This window comes from Rhinolophus sinicus, chromosome 5, assembly GCF_057876585.1.
Source record: "Rhinolophus sinicus isolate RSI-liver-muscle chromosome 5, RSI-T2T, whole genome shotgun sequence".
NCBI lineage: Eukaryota > Metazoa > Chordata > Mammalia > Chiroptera > Rhinolophidae > Rhinolophus > Rhinolophus sinicus.
In genome coordinates, this window is record NC_142505.1 from 35,403,479 (window position 1) to 35,427,429 (window position 23,951).

The window sequence follows — 23,951 nt, forward strand, 5'->3', positions numbered from 1 at the left end:
CAGATTCAAGTTTGGTTAGTTGTCCTGGTAATGTTCATTGTAGCATTTTCTTTCTTTAGTATAGGATCCATTTTGGGATCACATATTGCATTTAGTTCTCATTGCACATTAATCTCCTTTAATCTGGAATGATTTCTCATACTTTTTTTTGTCATGAGACTGGCATTTTTGAAGGCTGCAAAGTGAGTTATTTTATAGCTTGTTCCTCAGTTTGAGTTTATCTGCTGTTTCCTCAAGATTAGATTTGGATTACATATTCTAGCCTGTCTACTACATAAGTGATACTGTATCCTGTTCAGATCATCACATCTGGAAACAAGCGATGTCCATTTTCTCCTTGAATACCAATTTGATCACTGTTCACTGTATTTTCAGATTTCTGCACTGTGTAGTTATTCTTTTTCCCTTTGTAACTGATAAGTACTCATTAGGGAGATACTTTGAGACCATACAAGTGTGCTGTTCCCCATTATACCTTTTTTCTTTGATTTCGCATCTATTGATGATTCTTGTCTGAAAAAAATCTTTACAAAATTGTAGTTTTCCAACTCTACCACTTTCTTTATATTATATCGGTAGGCATTGTACTCTAAGGAAGAGCCCTGCTTTCTTGGGCATTTGTTTATTTCATTGATTTATTAATATGGGTTCATGGATTTCCTGTTTTACTCAGTGGTTTATAATCCATTACAATCATTATTTATTTTGATGCTCAGATTGCCCTTCACTTAGCCAATGGGAGTCCCGTTAAGCTGTCTTCTGTGCTCTTTTGATAAGAGAACCAGTGTCAAATGTAGACTTTATGGGTAGTGTGTTTTAATTCTTGAAGAACTTTTTCCTATCCCGAAGTAATGAGATAATTTCTATATTCTAAAAGCTTTATTAATTTGCCATTTACATTTACGCCTGTAATCCAGTTGAAATTGATTTTTATGCGAATTTGAAACAGGCTAGTTTCATTTGTCTCAAGATACTTTCTTAGTTGACCTAGAGCCTTCTATTAAAAAGAGCATCCTTTCCTGCTTTGTAATGCCACATACTCATATATCATGAATTAGTTCATAGGTCAAGAGTGTTTCACTGAGCTGTATTGGTTTGTTTATTTATCCCTGTGCCAGTGCCATACTATCTCAGTTACATTGGCTTTATGACAAATGTTGATAACTGATACAGCAAGTTATCCCTCCTTGTTCTTCAAGCGGTATGGGATATTCTTGGCCCTTTGTTATTGCCACAGTTTTTTACTACTTTGAGATATAATTGATATACAATGAATCACACATCCCTGTGTTAGGGTATTCATTCATCTGTTTCCTACCACAATAGGTTAATTGGCATTTTCTAGAATGTTGTATATAAACAGAATCATACAAAATGACATTTTGCAAGTGCAAACTACATACAAAGAGTATGTACTCTTTTTATTTTATTTTTTTATGGGTGAGGGATGGATTTCATTTAGGATAATTATTTTGAGATTCACCTGTTGATGGACATTGGGTTTCCAGTTTTTGACTGTAAGAAATAATGATCTTTTGAGTCTTTGTGTAGAGAGAGGATGAGAGATCTTTCTAGCTAGACCTTTCTAGCAAGATTCCAAACGAAGGAGCCATAAAATAAAGACGGTTAAAACGCATGTAATAATGTAAGGACTAATTTCCTTAGTGTGTAAAAGCAACTGTCCAATAGAAAACTGGGCACAGAACATGACCAATGAGCTGACAGAGATGATTGTCGTAAGATATTTATTGCAGAATTGCTTGTTACAGCAAAATACTAGAAACAGCCTAGATGACCATCAGTAGGTGACAGTTAAATTATGATACATATCCTATACTGATATGGAATGAGCATTAAGGACACTGTGCTGGAAAGAACATAAGGCAAATATATATATATACATATATATGTGTATATGTATATATATATATATACATATATATACACACACACATACACACACATATGTTCACATACATATATATTAATGTTCATATATGCATTAATATATATTAGTGTGTATATATGTTAATATTCATATATGCATGGAGAGCTTTGTAAGGAGAGAGAAACTGATAGTGGTAGCCTTTGGGGAGGGAAATTGGAAGCCTGGAGTAAGGGCTGGGATGTTGACTTACTTTCCACTGTATCTTCTGTATAAATTTAAAATTTTTTTACAATAAGCCTTTGTTATCTTTAAATTAGAAAGTAAAAATTAAAAGCCTGTCACCCTCTGAAAACACCAAAGCATTGATTGCCATTGTCTCCAGATGGCTTTACTTAAGGGGGCTGGTTATGTATTCATTTTAGGCACGCTGCATACTGTCAGAGTGCCTCCGTTTCCCCATAAATGGGGGTAATACTAGTACCTGGCTTTAATGACACAGTCCCATGAAGTGCTTAGAAAAATGCTTCTTGCACAGCAGGCTCTGCATAAGTGCCACGGGAATGACCCTGAAATGTTAGCCACATAGTAAGTCATTTTGCTGAGATAGAACCATGCAACAAAGATTTTAGAAATAGGCAGAGAAAGCGCGGGTCTTCAGTTTGGGCAAGCATCTTTGAGCTGCATCCTAACCTGGTTTTGCTACGATGTCACTACCTTCTCTCTTTTTGTCTTTTCAGCTGTGTGAACCCTAAGGCTCCATCTAGCTATGGTGCTCTGAAATTGATCCTTCTGGAATTCTCTGATTTCAGGACACCTCCTACCTGTTCATCACTGGCCCTGATGTTGTGAAATCTGTCACCAATGAGGACGTTACCCAGGAGGAGCTTGGTGGTGCCAAGACCCACACCACCATGTCAGGTGGGAGGCCTCGAGGCTTACCTTACTGTTTTCAAACACTGAAGAGAGGGCATCGCCAAAGAGGATGGTGCCAATCTTTTATAAATATCACTTAATTGGCAGGATTTATTTGAGAAAACTAGTATACCATATACCATTTGTAGTCAATGATATATTGACTACAGATAAGAGTAATAAACATGGTTAAAATAATACAATGCTTTGATATTCTTTAAAATTTTAAAGCTAACTGGAATGGTGGCTATAAGAGTATGATTTTTATATATACAATTGAATCTTTAAAAAGTACTACATTTTGTTGTGACTTTCTTTTACCCCAGTGTTGGGGTATGTCATGGCGTTTTACCAATCACCGTTGGCCAGGTACAGTTGTAATGTGATGTTCATGGCCCACATGTTCGTGAACTTGGTCATAACTCTTTACCTCTTTGAGGTTATGTGCCACACTTGCCGAGTTCAAACTGTATAAAGATTATTTGGTGCTTTGGCATTGAAACAAAAAGTTACTGTTTATACTGAGAAGCATGGAATTGGGAGCAGGGCATAAATCTGTTGTTAGTGAAGACATTTGTTGTTAGAGTAATGATTGGAATTCCATATTTTCTTGGAAAAAGACACCAAGCTGTGAAAGGACTGCTAATCACATAGCAAGCAGTGTAACTGAAGACAGGAGAAATATTATATTGTGGTTAATGCATTGGGTCATCATTTAACTGTCAGCATTTCTTTCTTAGTGTACATATAATAGAGGTGCTTTTTACTATCAGTGAAGCCTTAGGTTTGATGAAATGTTTTGTTTTTTTTGAACTGAGAGCTTTTGATCCCCCCACTCACACAAATTGTTCCTCCCCCACCTTAGGTTGGCATCAACCTTGACCCATTTTTTCCCTCACCAATCAGCTCCATTCAATTCCATCTCCAGTACACATTTAGAATCAGAACACTTCTCATTGTCAGTTCCCCCACAGCTTGTCATCACAGTCTTGTCTCAGGGCTTAATTGGCAACAGTTTTTCTTTCTTACTGGGATATAAAATGACGTTGAGTTTTGATGGCGTCTTAGATTTGATGAAATATGCTATTTTTTCAGATTTCAATAATATTACATATTTGCGGTAGACAATTTAGAAAATACGCAATAAAAATCACCAGGAATTCTACCACCTGCAGATAATGACTCAATTTTTGGTTATACACTTGCAGTTTTTCATGCAGATGGGTGTGACTATACATATACATACTCAAACATAGGTGCATCATTCTCGTTTATAGCCTTGATGGCTTAAAGTAAATGCCTGTGACATTAAATTTTCTTCTACAGCATAGTTTTAGTTTTAAAGGCAGCATTTGGTGTTCTTTATGAGCCTGAGGCCGTGTGTGTGTGTGTGTGTGTGTGTGTGTGTGTGTGTGTGTGTATTCATGTATACATATGCATTCAATTTAATGGTTTTATTATATTCACCAGTTCAGTTATCACCACAATCAATTTTAGAATATTTTCATCACCCCAGAAAGAAACCCTCTACCTGTTAGTATTTGCTTCCCACTTACTCAAAAATAGTCTGGCTCCAGGCAATCACTAATCTACTTTCTGTGTCTATGGGTTTGTCTATTCTGAAGATATATGGAATGGACATAAATTATACACAATATGTGGTATTTTGTGACAGATTTCTTTTACTTAGCATAGTATTTTTAAGGTTCATCCATGTTAACAGCATGAATCATTACTTCATTCCTTTTTTTTTTTTAAAGATTTGTTGGGGAATATTGGGGCACAGTGTATTTCTCCAGGGCCCATCAGTTCCAAGTTGTTGTCTTCAATCTAGTTGTGGAGGGCGCAGCTCACTGGCCCATGTGGGAATCAAACTGGCAACCCTGTTGTTCAGAGCTTGCGCTCTAACCAACTGAGGCATCCAGCCACCCCTTCATTCCTTGTTATTGCTGCATAATATTTCGGTGTATGGATGTATCGCATTTTGTTCATCGACTGATCAGTTAAACACTTGATTGTTTTCATTTTTTGATCCTCATGAGATGCTGCTATAAGCATTCATGTACAAGTTTTTGTGTGGACATATGTTTTTGTTTCCCTTGGATATATACCTTGATGTGGAATTTCTGGGTCAAATGGTAACTCTGACTTTTTGAAGAATTGCCATGCTATCCTACAAAGTGGCTGTGCCAATTTACAAATATTTCTTGAATAAAAGAATTCTGTCATGTTGAATATGCTTTTTATTCATCAGCAAATATTCATCAAGTGCCTATGTGTCAAGCATTGTTCTGTGTGCTAGGAATGCATTTGTGGAAGAAATAAAAAAAAAATTCTTGCCTACATGGGACTTATATTCTAGCAGAGTAGATAGACTATAAACAGAAAGCCTGAAAGGAAATATGTGCTGTGGGAAAAGTAGAACGGGTCAAGGGGGTTGGGATTGCTGCAGTTTTGAATAGGATAGTAAGGGTAGGCCTCTGAGGGTAACAGTTGAGCAGATTTGAAGGAGTAACTGCATGGATATCCAGGGGAGAAGCATTGTAGGCAGAGAGAATAGCCTGTGCAAAGGCCCTGAGGGAGAGTGGCTGGTATGCTCAGTGAGCAGCAAGGAGGGTAGTTGGCATAGAGACATGACATGATCTGACTTAAAGAGTTGGCTTTGGCTGCTGTGTGGAGAAGAGACTGCAGGGGCAACAGTGGAAGCAGGGAGTCTGATGGAGTGAACCTGAGCATTTCTGGCTCTATTTTCTCTCGCGTGTCTATGGTCCTGTTTGGCTGTTCTCTGATTTCAGAGTGTTCTTGAGAACTGATATATTATTTATTTATTTATTTATTTGTTTGTTTGTTTATTTATTTATTAAATTTATTGGGGTGACAATTGTTAGTAAAATTACGTAGATTTCAGGTGTACAATTCTGTATTACATCATCTATAAATCCCATTGTGTGTTCACCACCCAGAGTCAGTTCTCCTTCCATCACCATATATTCGATCCCCCTTGATCAATGTGCTTGACACATTGATCCCCCTTACCCTCACCTCCCACCCCACACCTCCCACCCCCCTTACCCTCTGGTAACCACTAAACTATTGTCTGTGTCTATGAGTTTCTGTTTCTCATTTGTTTGTCTTGTTCTTTTGTTGTTCTTGGTTTATATACCACATATTAGTGAAATCACATGGTTCTCTGCTTTTTCTGTCTGACTTGTTTCGCTCAGCATTACTCTCTCAAGATCCATCCATGTTGTCACAAATGTTCCTATATCATCTTTTCTTACCGCCGAATAGTATTCCATTGTGTATATATACCACAACTTCTTTATCCATTCATCTATCGAAGGACATTTTGGTTGTTTCCATGTCTTGGCCACTGTAAATAAAGCTGCAATGAACATTGAAGCACACGTGTCTTTATCTCTAAATGTTTTCAGATTTTTTGGGTAGATACCCAGGAGAGGGATTGCTGGGTCATATGGCAATTCTATTCGTAATTTTTTGAGGAACCTCCACACTGCCTTCCATAGCGGCTGCACCAGTCTGCATTCCCACCAACAGTGTATGAGGGTTCCTTTTTCTCCACAGTCTCTCCAACACATGTTACTATTTGTCTTGTTGATGATAGCCATTCTGACTGGGGTGAGGTGATATCTCATTGTGGTTTGATTTGCATTTCTCTGATGATTAGTGACGTTGAGCATTTTTTCATATGTCTATTTGCCATTTGTATGTCCTCTTTGGAGAAATGTCTCTCCAGGTCCTCTGCCCATTTTTCAATTGGGTTGTTTGTTTTTTTGTTGTTGAGTTGCATGAGTTCCTTGTATATTCTGGATATTAGGCCCTTATCGGAGGCACTGTTTGCAAAAATCTTCTCCCATTCAGTTGGTGGCCTCTTTATTTTGTCAATGGTTTCTTTTGCTGTGCAGAAGCTTTTAAGTTTCATATAGTCCCATTCATTTATTTTAGCTTTTACTTCCATTGCCTTTGGAGTCGGACTGATATCTTGATTCCTCACTGGGGCCAGACGGTTCCCCTTCTTCCTTCTATTCCTTCCACCATTGCTGACATTATGTGCCAATATAATAAAAGAATGGCTATTCTTTTTTTTTTTTTTTATTTCCAGCTTTGTTGAGAGGTAATTCACATACAATCAGGCACTGTTCTTGATATGGGACTACAGTGGTAAGACAGGCCTGGTCTCTACCCTGTTGGAGTTGATATTCTAGGGGAGACGTCAGGTAGTAAACGGAAATAAACAGGTACAGAAGGGAAAAGTGTGAAGAGAACTCCCACACAGTCCAGGGATGGGAGGTGAGGCGCGTCAGGGGAAGGGTATGCTCTAGAGAGGTGCCAGGGAAAGCCCCTCTGACTAGGTGACGTTTGAGCAAAGACCTGAATAAAGAAAGGAGTGGCCCTTGCAGAGGTACAGAGTGAGGGAGTAGGCTGCCTGAATTGAAGACTAGCCGGAAGGTATGTGGTTTGTGGTATCCCATCCTCAAGGGAAGACAGAGCTGTAAGCACAGTCTGCCACAGACTTGCCCTAGAAGGGGAGGTGGGCATGAAGCAGCATTTTTGGGCTGTCAGACAGGTGCACTGTCCCATTATAACCTCCCTGTTTTCTCAGGTGTTGCCCACAGAGCTTTTGAAAATGACATTGACGCCTTGTGTAATCTCCGGGAGTTCTTCAACTACCTGCCACTAAGCAGTCAGGACCCGGCGCCCATCCGCGAGTGCCATGACCCCAGGTGAGTTGCAGGCCGGAGCACCTGCTCTCATTTTGCAGCTTGGCTTGACCATCTTGGGCCCCTCTGCCTTAGCAGGACCTCCAGGGTCTTTCCTCTTGGGCATCTTGAAGTGGATTGTGGAGTGGGCATGGTGATGGCATGTCTGGGTATAGGAGTAAAGATAGATTGTTTTAATTCACTTTTTTCCTTTGTGTAATATCTGATAGGTAGTTTGGGAATAGAATGGCCAAAAAAATTGATTTCTAAGAGCGTAATTTGTCCAGAATTAGAGATGGAAGTGTTTTTTGTGTGTGTATCTTGACATGAAATAAGTGTGAAATGGTGTAGACAGCATGCCCTTTAAGAAATGTGCTTATGCACACACGCTTGCTTGGGGCCAGAGGCTGGGGTGGTCCTGGGGAGGGTGTGTTGCTGGCCACCTAGTGTAGACCGTCTTTCCTGCTTGCTATTAAGGCTACTGCCTGATGGGGGGCGGGGAGCACCACACAGTAAACCAGAGACCCAGATGGGGACCTATTGCTCCGGACCTCTGGCTGCTTCCTTCTCCATTTTGTTTCCTCTTCAATTTTGAAGCACTCACTTGACCTGGACTTTTCTTCTGCGGAAGGGATTTGGAGTTATATTCCTTGAGAAGCCATGTTTAGACACTGCCCTGGGGGGTGGACTCAGTCTCCTACCTGTGGGGCGCTGTCTGGACCAGGGAAGCTCTGAAGAGTCATGTCCCCAGGGCCCTGCCCTGCCTGTGCCTTCCCCACTCCTCAGAGGGTACGACCAGTGGCTCACTATATGTAGTCATGAAAGGGAGGGTGTTCCCAAGGCCCAGAAGAGCGGCACAGCCTCCTTTTTTGAGCATCTATACTACTTGGGATTCTTGAAATGCTTAGGACATCGTTTGAAGGTGTGATGGTGTTAGGGCCACGGGGGCACAGAAATGTCTAAAAAGCCCAGCCATACCTCCTCTTCATAGGATCCCAGGGAAGCAATGAGTATATACATATGTAAGTAGCAAATGAAAAGTAAGGGAGAACTTTATTATTTGGTGGGACTATGCCCAATATCCCTGTGCCACGCTCTCTGGAAGTCGGGCTTGCTGGGATATGTGGCTTGACCAAGGCCAAGCCTCAGCCCAAGTGTGTATCTTAGGGTCAGAACAACCCCTGGCTGCCCACATGGGACAGGAAGAGAGCCTGCTGGATAGCGACATGTTGCTGAGGCCTGTGGCAGCGAGTGCGCCCTGGCTCGGCCTTTTTGCTCAGCCACATGCACACAGGAGGAAGCAGAGCTAGGAGCCTGTTTGACGGTTAGTCCTCAGTGATTGTGACCACCAGGGGACCTATAGCTTTGCTTTTTAAAAGGAGCTCTAGCAAATTTACTTCCAGCAGGGAACGTGAACCCACAGTAATTTTAGCAGAGCTCTGACTGCATTTCCAAGTCCTTGTTCTTTTATTTTTAATGTCTCAGGAAGTCAGACTGGGACCCTCCCCCCGCCCCAAGATAGTGTCTTGTTTGCTATAATGTCCTTTAGTGCCCCATATGGTACCTAAAATGTAGGAGGTATTCAGAGAGGATAAATGAAGGAATCACATTCAAGGGAATAAGCTCATTTTTTTCTTCTAAATGAAAACAGAAAGCTCTTTTGGATTAATATGAAGCTCAGGTTCAGTTCAGTATGGGGGTAACAAAGGAGTACATCTTTGGGGACTGCTTTGCAAGCCCGGTAAGGACAGAATCAGCCCAGCCCCCACCATGGGTCTCCCCCATTTCTTCTCCCATTCCCCACCCACTGAAGGCAATTGGCTCTTCTGGTATTGATTGTATCTGCTTCTTTTTCTATCAAAAGTGACCGTCTGGTTCCTGAGCTTGACACAATTGTCCCTTTGGAATCTACCAAAGCCTACAACATGGTGGACATCATACACTCTGTAAGTGCTGCATTTGCCTGTCTTGTCTGTGCTGGCTCAGCCACGTCCATGGTCACTGTGCTTTGGCCTCGTGAGGAAGTGCTAGACCCACAGGCTTTAACATCAGGCAGTACAGGCAGAGCATTTGCTGGGGCCAGGACCAGGGGCCACTGGATGGTGTGTTCTAGGAAGAGCTGGTGGCTGCAGCCATCCTATTGGCTCAGATGGACCCGGTCTCATATAATATAAGACCGGGACTTATAAATTTTTGCTCCAAAAGACGCGTTAGAGCTGCTTGTCCAACTAGGTCTTATTTTCGGGGAAACATGATAGTATACTGTGTGTGTGTGTGTGTGTAGAGAGTTTTAGCTTTTCCTATCCAATTACTTCATGTCATTTCTTTCTCTTGTCTAATTCCATTGTCTGTACTGCATATTTTATCAAATGCAATCATGAGTAATGGTTGTGATAGTGGATATGTTTGCCTTATTCCTAACTTTAGAGAGCCATTAGTGTTTTCTAATATTATGTCTTTATATCTTTTTTCATATTAAGAAGGCTACCACTGGTTCCTGTTTTAACTTTTATTGCTTGATTGTTTTTTAGATCAGGGATGGGTATTGGATATCATTAAATGCCCTTTCAGCATTTATGGTGATCACATGATCTCCTTAGATATATTTATAAATCTATCTTACTGGATTTCTCAATATTAAACTGTTCTTACATTCCTGAAGTAAGCTCTACTTGTTATGTTTTGCTAATGTTTTATTTTGGATTTTTGCATCAGTATCATCTGATATTCACTGATTTATTTTTTTGAGGTTATTTTAAATTAGATTTTGGTGTCAGTGTGCTTGCTTCGTGTATTAGTCTCTTAGAGCCACCATAACGAAAGACCACAGACTGGTTGCATAAACCTCAAATTTTGCTCACAGTTCTGGAGGCTAAAAGTCCAAGATAAAGGTGTCAGCAGGGTTGGTGTCTGGTGAGGCCTCGCTCCTGGCTTGCAGATGGCTGTCTTCTTGCTGTTTCCTATGGTCTTTCTTCTGTGTGCACATGGGGAGACAGCTCTGCTGTCGTTTCCTCTTATCAGGACACCAGGCCAATCAGTGCTCCACCCACATCACCTTAATTGAACTTTATCTCCTTAAAGGGCTTAATAGAGTCACATTACAAGTTAGGTTTTAACCTATGAATTTTGGGGGGACACACTTAAGTTCATAAAGTGTCATAAAAAGAATTTGCAAGTTTTCTTTCTTTTTCTATGCTCTGGAACAATTTAAATAGCATTGGGATTATCTGCTCTTTAAAAGATTTGATAGAAATTCCCCTGTGAAATTGCCAGGGTCTAGTGCTTTTTTGAGTGGCTTTTTGGTAACTTCCTCTGTTTTTCAATGTGAATATATGTCTCTTTAAAGTTTATCTTTGCTGTGGTCAGTTTGATAAAGTATATATTGTTTTCAACTTTATTCAATGCTAGCAATACAAATTAAAATTACACTGAGTTATCATTTCTCATCTGTCAGATTGGCAAAAAATAAAAAAAAAAACTTGAAAACATTTTCCACTGGTAATTCTATTGGGAAGAATTACCAGTGGAATACATTGCAGGCAGGAGAATATGGTAATATCTAAGACTAAACAGGCATTTACACTTTGACCCAGCAGTCCCACTTCTAGGAATTTACCCTGAAGGTACACTTCCTACCATACAAAATTATAGATGCACAAGATTACTATTATGACATTGTTATTTATCATGGCAAAATACTTTAAACAACATGGATGTAAGTTTCCAAATAATGCTAACATATAGGAGCTTGGTTGAATAAATTTGGTACACCCCCACAATAGAGTGAGAAAGATCGCTATGAACTGATGGAATGATTTCCCGGATATATTGTTAAGTGAAAAAACCCCAAGTGCAAAAGAATATCTATAGTATGTTATTTTTCATCTAAGATAGAAGGGGGAACTAAAAAAATAGAGATGTATGTACTCATTTTTGTAATACACACAGAAAGATAAACCAAAAAATGAGATTAAAATAGAAGGTGGGTGGAAGGGATGGGGAGTGGCACTATTAAACTATATTAATGTTTACATATTAAAAGAATAAAATCAACAAGACCAGGGGAAAACCTTTAGAATAAAACTACCTTTAGTTTAACAACAGAAATAGTAAAGAAATATTGAATTTTAGTTAGGTTTGTTTTTTTGCAGTCATATGGGTTAGCAATTCTGTAACCATTTTCTCTGCATTTGAGGATTAAATAAATAAGTACATTTTGAGGATAATGGGAATGAGATGTCCGCTGTAGGAGAAAGGCGTTAATGAATATTGAAGTGGGGAAAGCTAGAATGAACTCTAGTTGAATTCGACAAGCATTGGAGTTATCAATACAAGCTCATGGTTTTTATACTATTTTTAGTAATAAGTGTGTGTCTGTGTATCTCTGGATGTCTTAGCTCTGTCCTCCAGCTTCTTAGAGGCAAATACTCACTCAGTCACTCACTCTTACACTGCCCCTAAAAGGAACCCAGGTCCCTTGGAGAAGTGGCTGATTCAGTGCTTGGGATAGGAAAAAAATGAAAGACGAACTTGAAAGTGAGGTAATTCCAGAATGTAAAGTAGTACTCAAAGGATGATGGGAAATCATCAAAAGGGCACAGGAGCCACCTTGAATGAGGTCTCACTGTCAATCATAGGGCAATTTGAACGTAAAATAAATAATGATGGTAAAAGATTATAATCCATGTAATAAAACAACAACGCATAAGCTCATACTTGTGGAATATATAAGTAAATGGAAAAGGCAAAGACCTTTTTGACAGTAGGATGCTAAGCTACGGAGAAGGGAAAACGGAGATAGGGAAATCACCACTTGGCAACTGTCATGGCACTAATTGGGTCAGGCAAGAATCATCAATGAATGTCAAAACTAGTGGGTGAAAGTTTGATGAAGAATAGGATTTCGTATAGTTTCAAAGTATTTCCCCACTAAATACTTAATTAAAAATGGACAAATAGGGCCGGCCTGGTGGCTCAGGCGGTTAGAGCTCCATGCTCCTAACTCCAAAGGCTGCTGGTTCGATTCCCATATGGGCCAGTGGGCTCTCAACCACAGGGATGCCGGTTCAACTCCTCAAGTCCCACAAGGGATGGTGGGCTCCGCCCCCTGCAACTAAGATTGAACACGGCACCTTGAGCTGAGCTGCCGCTGAGCTCCCGGATGGCTCAGTTGGTTGGAGTGCGTCCTCTCAACCACAAAGGTTGCCAGTTCGACTCCCACAAGGGATGGTGGGCAGTGCCCCCTGCAACTAGCAATGGCAACTGGACCTGGAGCTGAGCTGCGCCCTCCACAACTGCAACTGAAAGGAAAACAACTTGAAGCTGAACAGCACACTCCACAACTAAGATTGAAAAGGACAACTTGACTTGGAAAAAAGGCCTGGAAGTACACTCTTCCCCAATAAAGTCCTGTTCCCCTTCCCCAATTAAAAAAAAAAGGGGGGGCAATGAAAACAAAATAAAAAGGCAAGTCATAGACTGGCAAAAAATATTTAAAAAAAAAAGGACAAATAGTCACTTTATAAGAAAGAAGTCTGACATGTATCACCATCATTATGGACAAAATGACATCAAGTGCCTTTTGATGTAATTCACTGAGAAGGATATGTCTGGGATAGTCTGTCACAAATGCTTAACCTGAAATTAAACATGAAGAAACATTAAATCCAAATAGAAGGCAAATAACTCATCTTCAAAGATGTCATAATTGTGAAAGACACAGACTGAAGGGAAACAATTAAAGGAGGCTGAAGAGACCACTAAAAAGCACCAGGTGATCTTATGTCGGATTCTAGAACCAGATTTTGGTTGCTGTAAAGGATTATATTGGAATAAGTGGAAAAATTTGAATAAGGTTTTATAATAGTATTAATGTGAATTTCCTGATTTTGATAATATCAGTATAGTTATTAAGAGAATGTCCTTGTTCGTAGGAGATATACCCTGAAGGACTTAGAGGTAAAGAGGCATCATGTCTGTAACTTACTCTCAAATAGTTCAGGGAAAAAATTTTGTGTGTATATATTCAGTGTGTGAAATACATGTAGAAAGAGAATGTGTGTATACACACACACACACACACACACACACACACACACACACACACAGAGATAGATGCAGAGAGAAAGGCAGGGAGAAGGAAACGATAAAGCTTATGTGGTAAAATGTTAATAAATGGGGGAATCTGGGTAGAGAATATAATATTTTTTAAATAATGATTCTGGAAACTTATATAAGTTTGAAAAGAGTTCAAAGTAAGGTAAAAAAGTAAAATACATAATGCCAAATTCTAGCTCTGGGTGGTAAACACACAATGTGGTATATAGATGATGTATTACAGAATTGTACACTTGAAACCTATGTAACTTTACTAACCATTGTCACTCCAATAAATTAAAAAAAATAATGCCAAATTCAAATAGAACCTTTAAAAAAAGGCTGTACTGTTGTACGTCCCCCAGTAGTGTGCACGAGGGTTTCCCCCTCCAGAGGGAGGAGGTGGCCCTGCCTGTTGTCCTGCCTTCTTGTAGAACCTGTGGTGGGTGGCAGCTCTCCAGCTCTGTAATTCTGCAATATAGTTGTATCTTGTGCTTTGTCGTTTTGAACTCAGAAATAAATTGATCCCTGCAGGTTGTTGATGAGCGAGAATTTTTTGAGATCATGCCCAATTATGCCAAGAACATCATTGTTGGTTTTGCAAGAATGAATGGGAGGACTGTTGGAATTGTTGGCAACCAACCGAAGGTGGCTTCAGGTAGGAGGGGGAAATTCTCATAAACCTCAGGTGGTGGTTGGGGGCGGGGGGGGTTCAGGGCTGCGTGCGCCCTTGGTGTCTTCTTTCTGTCTTTTCCTCAGACATGGCCTTCCATGTCCAGGGAAAAAACTCATAGATGTTGTTGTAAAATCTCCTTTCTCTCTTAATGTTAATTTCTCAAAGTGCTCATTTCATACTTATTTTTTAAGGCTTGATAAATAACTCCTCCTCAGTTTCTAAGGTCTTTCCTTTTTCAGAGGTCTGCTTTCTATTCCCTCCAGTTAGATTTATGATTCACCCACTAAACTGTAAGTTCCATGAGGGCAGGGTTGTTGGTGTCTTACTCAGTTTTACCTCCAGTGCCTTCAGTGGTGCCAGGTGCACGATTAGTGTGAGACAAATGCCCAGCATCTTGCTGTGTCTGCCCCGCAGCTGTTTGCGATATGGCCGGACCCGAGTCACAGCCAGGTGGCAGGGAGTCTTCCATGGCTGTGCTCTGGTAGGGCTGGGCGTGTGCGGGGCACTGCAGACACGGCTTTCCTCCTCACTCTGCTCCTTCGTAGGTTTGTTGGGAATCCGTGTAGGACGAATATGCCCTCCCTTGTTGACTCAGCCTCATATTTGTTTCTGCCATGGCAATTTTTCTTGTCTTTAGAAAAGTGTTTTATTTTTAAAATTATTTTTTATTGAGGATATATATGCATCATAAAATTTGCCATTTTAATCATTTTTAAGTGTACAACACAGTGGCATTGATTATATTCACACTGTGTGCAGCCATTACCTCTATTTCCAAAATCTTTCAAATCACCCCAAATAGAGACGTCCTTTCTGCCCTACGCCCAGCGCTTGATAATCTAAATCTACTCTCTGTCTCTGTGAATTTACCTATTCTAGATATTCCATATAAGTGGAATCATGCAACATTTGTCCTTTTGTGTTCTGACAGAGATTTCCTGGAACACCAGGTGCTAAAGCAGACAAACAAGAAAACACCTTTCCTAGCCTTTGCAGACTGGCTCTGTGCTGGGTCCCTCCTTCAACACTTAGCCAGACTTAAACTCAGTTTAGGGATTAGCCCAAGGTTAAAGCATTGGGTCTTCACAAGTCTTTTGTAATAATACTGTGTTTTCATTTTCATTCATCTCTGTGTTTTCTAATTTATCCTTCTCAGGTCTTTTCTGGTCCTAGGAATACCTGTTTCTTTCTAAAGTCCCCTGTATACACAGATGTTCTTGAATGCTCTAATTTCCCAAAGAAACTCTCCCTGGTTTTTTCCTCCCAGGCCTTGGGTGAGCTCAACCGTAATCTTTTGCCCCACACGTCTGCAGGTTGTTCCCTTTGCCTTACAATGTTTTTGAGCAATGCCTGTCACTTTTCTGGCCTGGTGAGTTCTGATTTTGGTGAAACAGAGATGAAAGCCTGTGTCAATCCTTCAGGGAGCCCCCAGACAAGTCAGAGCAGACCTACACCACGGTTTATTACTGAGGTCTATTTTGCTCCCTCTAGAATAGGGAGAGTGTGCGACAAGTGTAATTGAAACAAAGCTTTTCTACCGTTTTTAAGTTGTCTTTTTTTGATTCAGCTTTCACTTGCATGTAAACCTTTGCCTGTTACAAAGTGTTGACAAAGTTGGTCTGAAGTTTCTGCTTGTGTTTTGATATTTCTGTTGGGGGACAGGATCTTCGAGCTGCCTACTCCACCATTTGGTTTAGAAAAAGTGTTTTAAATTAGGAATTTACACACAGTGAAGTGCACTTTGTTCCTGTAGTACACTCTCAACTGTGCACATATCCCTTCCGTTCCTCCTCTGAGCTCTGTCTGTCTCTGGTGTAGACGTCACATGATTTCCTGTGTCTTCTCAAAGATCTTTGTCAACACCCTGTGACTGCATGTGCAGGTTCGGGTGCCATTCTGGTGCCATACAGCACAGGACGACTTTCACAAGCCCACTTTTTAGGAAACTGCTTGGCTCGTCCTGGAAAATTTATTTACACATACTTAGGATATCTATTCCAAGGGCGTACCCCAGAGCTAGCTGGAGCCTGAACACTTGGTTCCCTTGTGGTCCCTTGACTTCCCTCTTTCTTGACTCAGTAATTCTTCATGATGTTTATGGAGTGGCAAGGTATGGGCATTTAGTAGGTCACTGCTTTTTTGAAGAAAGCCTTATTTATTTCGTGGACTTATTCATTCCCTATTTGTTACTAAAAGTCAGCTTCAGAGGATCACAGACGAAGTCTCCATTCTGGTTCTCAGTTCTTCATCGTAGAAGTCAGCCAGGGCTCATTGGGCACTCTCTGGATGCCAGGTGCCCTGACAGGCCTGGGCCTAGGGCTGAAGATGGTGAGGCCCAGCGCTTGGACCTGGGGCCTGCTCCGGGGCAGCTCAGGGCCACAGGTTTTCATTTCTGACGTGTTCATTTCCCAAATGATTACATCTTGTTTTGGTTGTCAGAGCTCATCTGTGTGTTTTTTTTTTTAGTTTGATTTTTATTCTAGCTTCTTTTTGTACTTTTTGCAATTTCTTAATTTAGAGTTGTCTTCATCCTGGAACTAATGACTCACATTCTTTATTTCAGGTCATTAACATAAGTTTGGAATGGAGAGGGAGGAGGGGAAATTGAAAACATTTTTATTGCGTTATAATTTACTCGCAACTGACTTCACAGCTTTTAAGTGTTCATTTTGATGGGTTTTGTTAATTTGACAATTGTATACAACCTTGTAATCACCATCCAAAGCAAGATATAGAACATTTCTATCATCTCAGAAAATGTGTTCAGCAAGAGGGAAGTTTTGCCTGTTTATTTTTTTTTTTCAGTTGTTTTGTCTTTTTGTTGGTTTCTAGGGTTCTCTATTATTCTGGATGTGTGTCCTTCGTCAGATACATGTATTACAAATTTTTTTTCCTGGTGTGTGACTTGCCTATTCAATTAATGAGTAGTATCTTTTGACTCATTATTTAAAAATTTTTATGAACTCCCATTTATCAGTGTTTTTTACTAATGATTAGAGCTTTTTGTCTCCTGTGTAAAATCTTTGCCTACTACAAGATTGCAAAATTAGTTATATGTTATCTGCTAGGAGCGTTGCAGTTCTGGGTTTTATGTTCAGGTCAACTGTCCGTTTTGAATTAATTTTTGTGTATAGTTTATAGATGAAATGGGTGTACTTTCATTTTTTCCCATACAGATGTTTAATTGTTCCATCACCGTTTGTAAAAAGACTTTTTCACATTGGATTGTTTTGGTGCCTGGTCGAAAATCAGTGTGTGGGTCTGTTTCTTCACAGTCTGTCTGTTTCGTGGTCTACCCTCATGCCTATGCCATCCGTTCTTGATTACTGGAGCCATATAGTTCTCAACCCAGGGCAACATTTGGCAATGTTGGAAACATTTTTGGTTGTCACAGGTGGGGATGGGTGGTGGCGCGTGCTACTGGCATCTAGTGGGTAGAGGCCAGAGATGCTGCTAAACATCCTATGTGCACAAGACAAACCCCCCCCAACAAAGAATTATTCAAGCCAAAATGTTTATAGAGCCAAGTTTGAAAAACCCTGCTTTGTAAATCAGTCTTGAAGTCAGTATAAGTTTTCCAGTTTTGCTCTTTTTAAAAATAATGTTTTTAATTATTCTGTCTCCTTTGTATTGCCATATGAATTTTAGAATCTGCTTACCAATTTCAACAAGAGAACCTCCTATAATTTTGATAGGAATTGCTTGAAAATATATTCGTCCATTATGCTAGCTATTAAACTTTAAAAATAATTAAATCTGCATTAATTAAAATCATATAAATAATTAAAATTAAATACAATTAGAAACGTAGTTTCTCAGTTGTACTAGCCATAGTACTTAATAGCCACGTGTGACTAGTGGTTACATAGCCAAAGAACCTTTCCATCTTCATAGAAAGTTTTTTTTAGACAGCATTAATATAGATCAGTTTGGAGATTTATTTATTCTGATCTAGGAGCAAGTAAGTTTGTAGATAACTATCAGATTATAGAAGTTCTATTGCAGTTTACTGCTAGTTGTTAATTATGAATGAATATTGAATTTTGTCAGATGTTTTTTCTGTATCTGTTGAGATGACCATGTGGTTTTTCTACTTTAATAGTTTCACTGGTTTTCACAGGTTAAATCAACCTTGAATCCTGGGATGAACTCCACACTTGGTCATGATGCATTAGTTTTTATGTATTGATGGATTTGAATTGGTAATATCTTAGGAATTTTTGCATCTGTGTTCATGAGGGATTTGGGTCTGCATTCTCTGTCATAATGTCCATCTAGTATCAGGATAATGCTGGCCTCATGAATCTGTTGGGCATTGTTCTAGGAGGAGAGAATTACTAGTAATTGAGCTCTTTGTGCCGCTTTCCAGATGCCATCTCCTTTCATACTTACAACCTTAGTAGGAGGTAGTAACATCCCTACTTAGCACGTGACAAACCTCAGCCTCAGAAATGAGACATAATTTCCCAAGGGCATAGAGCTATACTTGCTGGGGCCAGAATATGATTCCCAGTTACAGGGACTCGCAGCCTCTGAGTGACACCCCCCAGCATTGGTTCCCCTGGGGTAGACCAGGCTGTGCCTCAGGAGGCAGCAGCCCTTCTGTGTACGAGACAGAGCCTGACTGTGTGCCCTGGGCTGTGCTCCCAGCAATAAACCCCGGGGCTAAGGCTACTTCTGGGCCCTCTGGCCAGTGTCAGGTGGGTTCTCCTGTCTTCCTTATTTTTCCTGGAGTATGAGGGTTCCTCTTTACCATTCTCTGATGAGGAGGCTTGGATGCCTCCAAAGAAACCGGGCCTTGCGTGTTTGCTGAGCGTGCATTCCCATGTGGGTAGAACTGGGAATTGCCCAGAAGCTCAGCATGGATCACCTCTCTCTTCTAGGATGCTTGGATATTAATTCATCGGTGAAAGGGGCTCGTTTTGTTCGATTCTGTGATGCGTTCAACATTCCACTCATCACTTTTGTTGATGTCCCTGGCTTTCTGCCTGGTAAGTCATTGACATGGGTGGGGGCTGGCAGAGGTGGCTTTGCCCAGTGAGGCACCCACTTTACTTGGAGATCTTCTTGCAAGATTCCCTAAATATTTGTGGCTTTTCTATATTTTGGGTATCTGGAATATGGGGCTCGGTGAGGGGTGGCTGTCTCCTGGCTCTTTGGGGAGCAGGGGAAGACCTCACGGCTCAGAATGGCAGGCAAAACTTGTGAGGGCGTTTGTGGGTACCTAGTAACTCTTGCTCATGACCTAGGCACAGCGCAGGAATACGGGGGCATCATCCGGCATGGCGCCAAGCTGCTCTACGCATTTGCCGAAGCCACTGTGCCCAAGGTCACTGTCATCACCAGGAAGGTGAGGAGCTCGCATGGGAGGCTGTGGCCCACTCACTCCCGGCAGCACGGTCGTGGCTGCAGGTCTGGCCGAAAGTTGCCGCAGCAAGAGCAGGAGTACAGCCTTAAGAGGATCGTGTGAGGCCAGCAGTACAGCCCTGCAGACACAGCCTGCAGGGCTGTACTGCTGGCCTCACACGATCCTCTTAAGGCTGTACTCCTGCTCTTGGCCTCAGACATTGGGCCTTCAGTAGCCCAGGAGGGCTGTTGGTTTTTGTCCTTATTTCATGTGGCTTCTTGGGGTCTTTTAGGGACATGATCTTTTGACTGAAACTCTAACATTGAGCATTTGGGTCTGTTCTAGGCCTATGGTGGCGCCTATGATGTCATGAGCTCCAAGCACCTTTGTGGTGACACCAACTATGCCTGGCCCACAGCAGAGATCGCAGTCATGGGAGCAAAGGTGAGGACCGCTAGCTTTCCCTTTTCCTGGGTCAGAGACTGTACTCTCCCAACAGGAGCTTAAAGCACAGCTGAGAAATGTTGGAGAGAGGCCAGGTCCCCAGGATGGGCCAGGACTCCAGCGAGCTGGGACCGACATCTCCCCACAGCTCCCCAGGGCCAGCTCTGCCCCGTCCTGCACGCTCACTTCAGGCACATGCTGGCATCTTCACGCTCAGGGTGGCGAGAGCCCAGAGTACGTTTCGAGTGGGTTATCAGTACAGGGGTGAGTCAGCTGAAGTAGCCTTTGAGAGGATTGGACATTTTCCCCCAATCCCATCTCATCTCCTAGGGAGGGCCCCAGAGCCACTCCTTTGAGCCCATAGAAGTGAAACTGCAGTTTTGACCCTGGGGATTTGGGGCCAGGTATTTCCTGTTACTCAGCCTATTCCCCACTCTTTCCCTGCTTTGAAATAGGTGTTGGTGTTGAACTAGAGAACTCCCAGGGCTCCCCGGAGCTGACTTTTAGGGGTTCTGATGTGAAGGCCCATCTTTCAGTTTTCTATACTTCTACATTTGCAGTTCAGTGTGTCCTCCTCTGGCCACTGAATTCTGTCCTCAGGGCTCAGGATAATGAAAAAAGACAACAGCATTTTACTTCCCCTTGATGCAGCGGACCATGGATCTAATAGTGGAAAATGGGCCACACATCCTGGATAAGTGCAGATGGAGAGGGTAGGATGGCATCTCCGGAGACAAGCTACTGGCTTTCCGGGGCTGCCCGTCATTGGGGCACAGCTGAGCGTCCTGTCACACAGCCCCTGGCATCATGATGGGTGGCCTCAGGCAGTGCTTACCTCTGGGCTCTGGCACTTCTCTCCATGTGCTTGGATTTAGCAGGAAGCTTGCAACCACACTGATGATGAGTTGAGGGAGCTCTGTCCCAGTTGGGACCTCCAGTGACATTCATTAACTTGTCTCGTGACAGGGTGCTATGGAGATCATCTTCAAAGGGCATGAGAATGTGGACGCTGCTCAAGCAGAGTATATCAACAAGTTTGCCAACCCTTTTCCTGCCGCAGTGAGAGGTAGGCACTGTGGTGTGAGCGCAGCTTGTTCATTTGTTGGGTCACTCGCTCATTCTTTTCTGCCAAAACATTTCACGTAACTGCCTTTTGCCATTATAGTCGAATCTGGAGACTGTTAAGGATTGGGGTTGTCCCGGGGGAGCCATCGCTTATGGACAACGGGGCCTATATAGGCGGCTTTGGTAACCACAATCCAAATAACATTGCTGAAGTGGCTACATTTCTTAGGGCTATTCTAGTTGCCTAGTACTGTGTGAAAATGCCTCCCAAAACAGAGTGGCTTAAAACCACCACCCTTTTTTGTTGTTTTTTTGCTCATGGTTCTGAGGATCAGCTGGTCTTGCCGGCATCAGTCACGCAGCTGTAGTCATCTGGTGAGCTGACTGGCTGCATCGTCCGAAATGGCCTCACTTACATTGTTGGTGCCGGCCGTCAGCTGGACTCTCTCTGCCCGTGGTTTCTTATTCTTAAGGAGGCTAGTCCACACTTCTTTACATGGTGTCCTGAGGGCAGCAAAAAGCTGAAGGGGAAGTTGTAAGGTGCCCTGAGGCCTAGGTTTAAAAGGTACATTATGTCACTTTTTCCACATTTGGTGGCAAGTCAGAAAGCCAGGTAAAGAAATTGAATCTACTTGATGGGAGGAATGGCAGGTCACATTGCTGAGGGACTTGTGGACAGGGATGGGAGGAATTGTTGTAGCCATTTTTGAAAAATACATGTGTATTTTATTTCCTATTCATTTTGGCAGGGAGGGGTTGCATTTTCCTTTTCTTGCAAAGTTCTCCTAGGCCAGAAGTTGGAGACCTGCCAGAGGAGGAGGGGAGCTCCTGGGATGTAGGGGAGGTTTCATGGGGCCCAGCCTCTTATATCAAGTTGGGCCCAGCTCACACTGTTGGTCCCAGAGGTGACGCCCAGGCGGAGAACAGGTTTGGGGGCTGGTGTCATCTGGGGATGCAGGTGATAGCCCTTTTCTGTGCTTCCCCAGGGTTTGTGGATGACATCATCCAGCCTTCCTCCACACGTGTCCGAATCTGCCGTGACCTGGATGTTTTAGCCAGCAAGAAGGTACAACGTCCTTGGAGGAAGCATGCAAATATTCCATTGTAAACTAATCAAAGGAGAATAAACCAAGAGTTAATTACTGCCTGGCCATTCACTCATCCCTTCCTTTTGCAATCATGAAACCTGAGAATCTAAATACCAATCTTTACTTGAAATAGCTAAGTTTATTAAATTCTAGAAAGATTTCATTTGTGCCTTACTGTAAATTTATTTGCTTTATTAAAGATATTAATTGGTATATTTTTGAGCATAAATTTCATTTTTTTGTGGTAGAAATCTGAAAAATCAAAACTGGAAAGAAAACAGTATATAGTATTGTCACCTAGAACTGTCCCTTATTTGACACCTGTGTATTGTTTATTTTTTTCCCCTATAAGAATTTTTTCTCCATAGGTAAGTACTTTGTCCCAAAAGCTTATCTGCTTAGGTTTCCTTTTAAATAATTATGATATTTAAATAATATGCCGTCTTTTAATTCCTCCAGGACTTGAGGATTAATGAGATGTTTGCGTGTGTGCGCGCATGCGTGTATAACAGAATAGTAATATGTAATAACCTGTATTATTTCCAGAAATGTGTTCTCACATTTTAAACATTTTATTTTGGAAATTTTCAGACCTATAGATATCTTGCAGGAGTTTTATTGTATACCCTTCACCTAGATTCTCCAGTTTTTAACATTTTCTACGTTTGCTTCATCTCTTCCATAAATTTAAAATTATTTTTATTGACCCATTTGAGAGTAAGTTGCAGAATCATGACCCTTTGTCCCTTAAATGTCAGTGTTTATTTCCTAGGAAACAAGGCTCATTGTCTCACGTAACCTTTCATGATGTTGACATTTTTGAAGAGTGTTCGCCAATTATTTTGTTGAATGTCCCTCAATTTGGGTTTGTCTGATTGTTCCCTGATGTTTAGTAATACATGAGAATGTTCTTTCTGTGTATCACATTAGGAAGCACATGTTAATTTTTCCCATTGGTGAAATTGACTTTGATCACTTGGTTAAGGGGATGGCTGTAATTAACATTCTTTAAGCCTTTCTGTCAACAAACTCTATCAATAGTTTTAGTATCTATTAATGGTCCTTGCCTCAATCAGCCAGTCTATATTGATTATTAAATATTACGTTTCTAACCCTGTCATTATGTCTACATTTATTAGTTGGTACTCTACTGGAAGGAAGAGCTTTCTCTTTTATTGTGTTAGTCTCAGACTCAAATGGATTTTGTTTTTAACGTTTTTCCTGAAATATTTGATTTTTCTTATTTGGCTGTCTATCACCCTATCAGAATTTTAAACACACATTAGTTTGTTGCATTTTTCACTCTGCTCCATCCCTGTCCCACCCCGAGTGTCTTGAGATTGGGAACCATATATTATTCTTAAAATCTGTGCTTAGTACATAGTAGGTGTTTCATAAATTTTTTAGTGAATGAATATATTAATCAAGAAAAATACTCATGGATTCGTTTAAAATTTAATGTTATTTATTTTGATGCACAAAATTTCCTGACCTGGCCAATGGGAGCTCCTTCAAGCTTGGTTCTTCATCCTTTTGGTATGTCCTTATTTTTTGACACAGGATAATGTACGAGGCTTATTTTATATTTTCCTTGCCCACCCCTGGAATCAGTATTTCTCCAAGAGCCCTGGTTTCTTTTAGTAGATGTTATTTAGAAGTTATAATTGGCACTAGATGTTCACATTGATACTGGGGTGTCACTGCTTCTAGGTAT

At 41.2% G+C, this 23,951-nt stretch overlaps 1 protein-coding gene across 1 annotated transcript in view; it reads left to right on the forward strand.

The window, feature by feature from the left end:
• The window catches only part of PCCB (propionyl-CoA carboxylase subunit beta), a 56,646-nt gene extending 33,289 nt beyond the window's left edge, over positions 1-23,357 (forward strand). The window contains exons 7-15 of the mRNA XM_019747974.3: positions 2,698-2,806; positions 7,425-7,545; positions 9,386-9,467; positions 14,152-14,275; positions 19,177-19,284; positions 19,543-19,643; positions 19,986-20,084; positions 21,051-21,150; positions 22,136-23,357. Of these exons, the coding sequence (XP_019603533.3) occupies positions 2,698-2,806; positions 7,425-7,545; positions 9,386-9,467; positions 14,152-14,275; positions 19,177-19,284; positions 19,543-19,643; positions 19,986-20,084; positions 21,051-21,150; positions 22,136-22,257 (966 nt within the window). The 3' untranslated portion in view covers positions 22,258-23,357. The remainder of the gene's footprint in view (positions 1-2,697; positions 2,807-7,424; positions 7,546-9,385; positions 9,468-14,151; positions 14,276-19,176; positions 19,285-19,542; positions 19,644-19,985; positions 20,085-21,050; positions 21,151-22,135) is intronic.
• Positions 23,358-23,951: the final 594 nt, after the last annotated feature.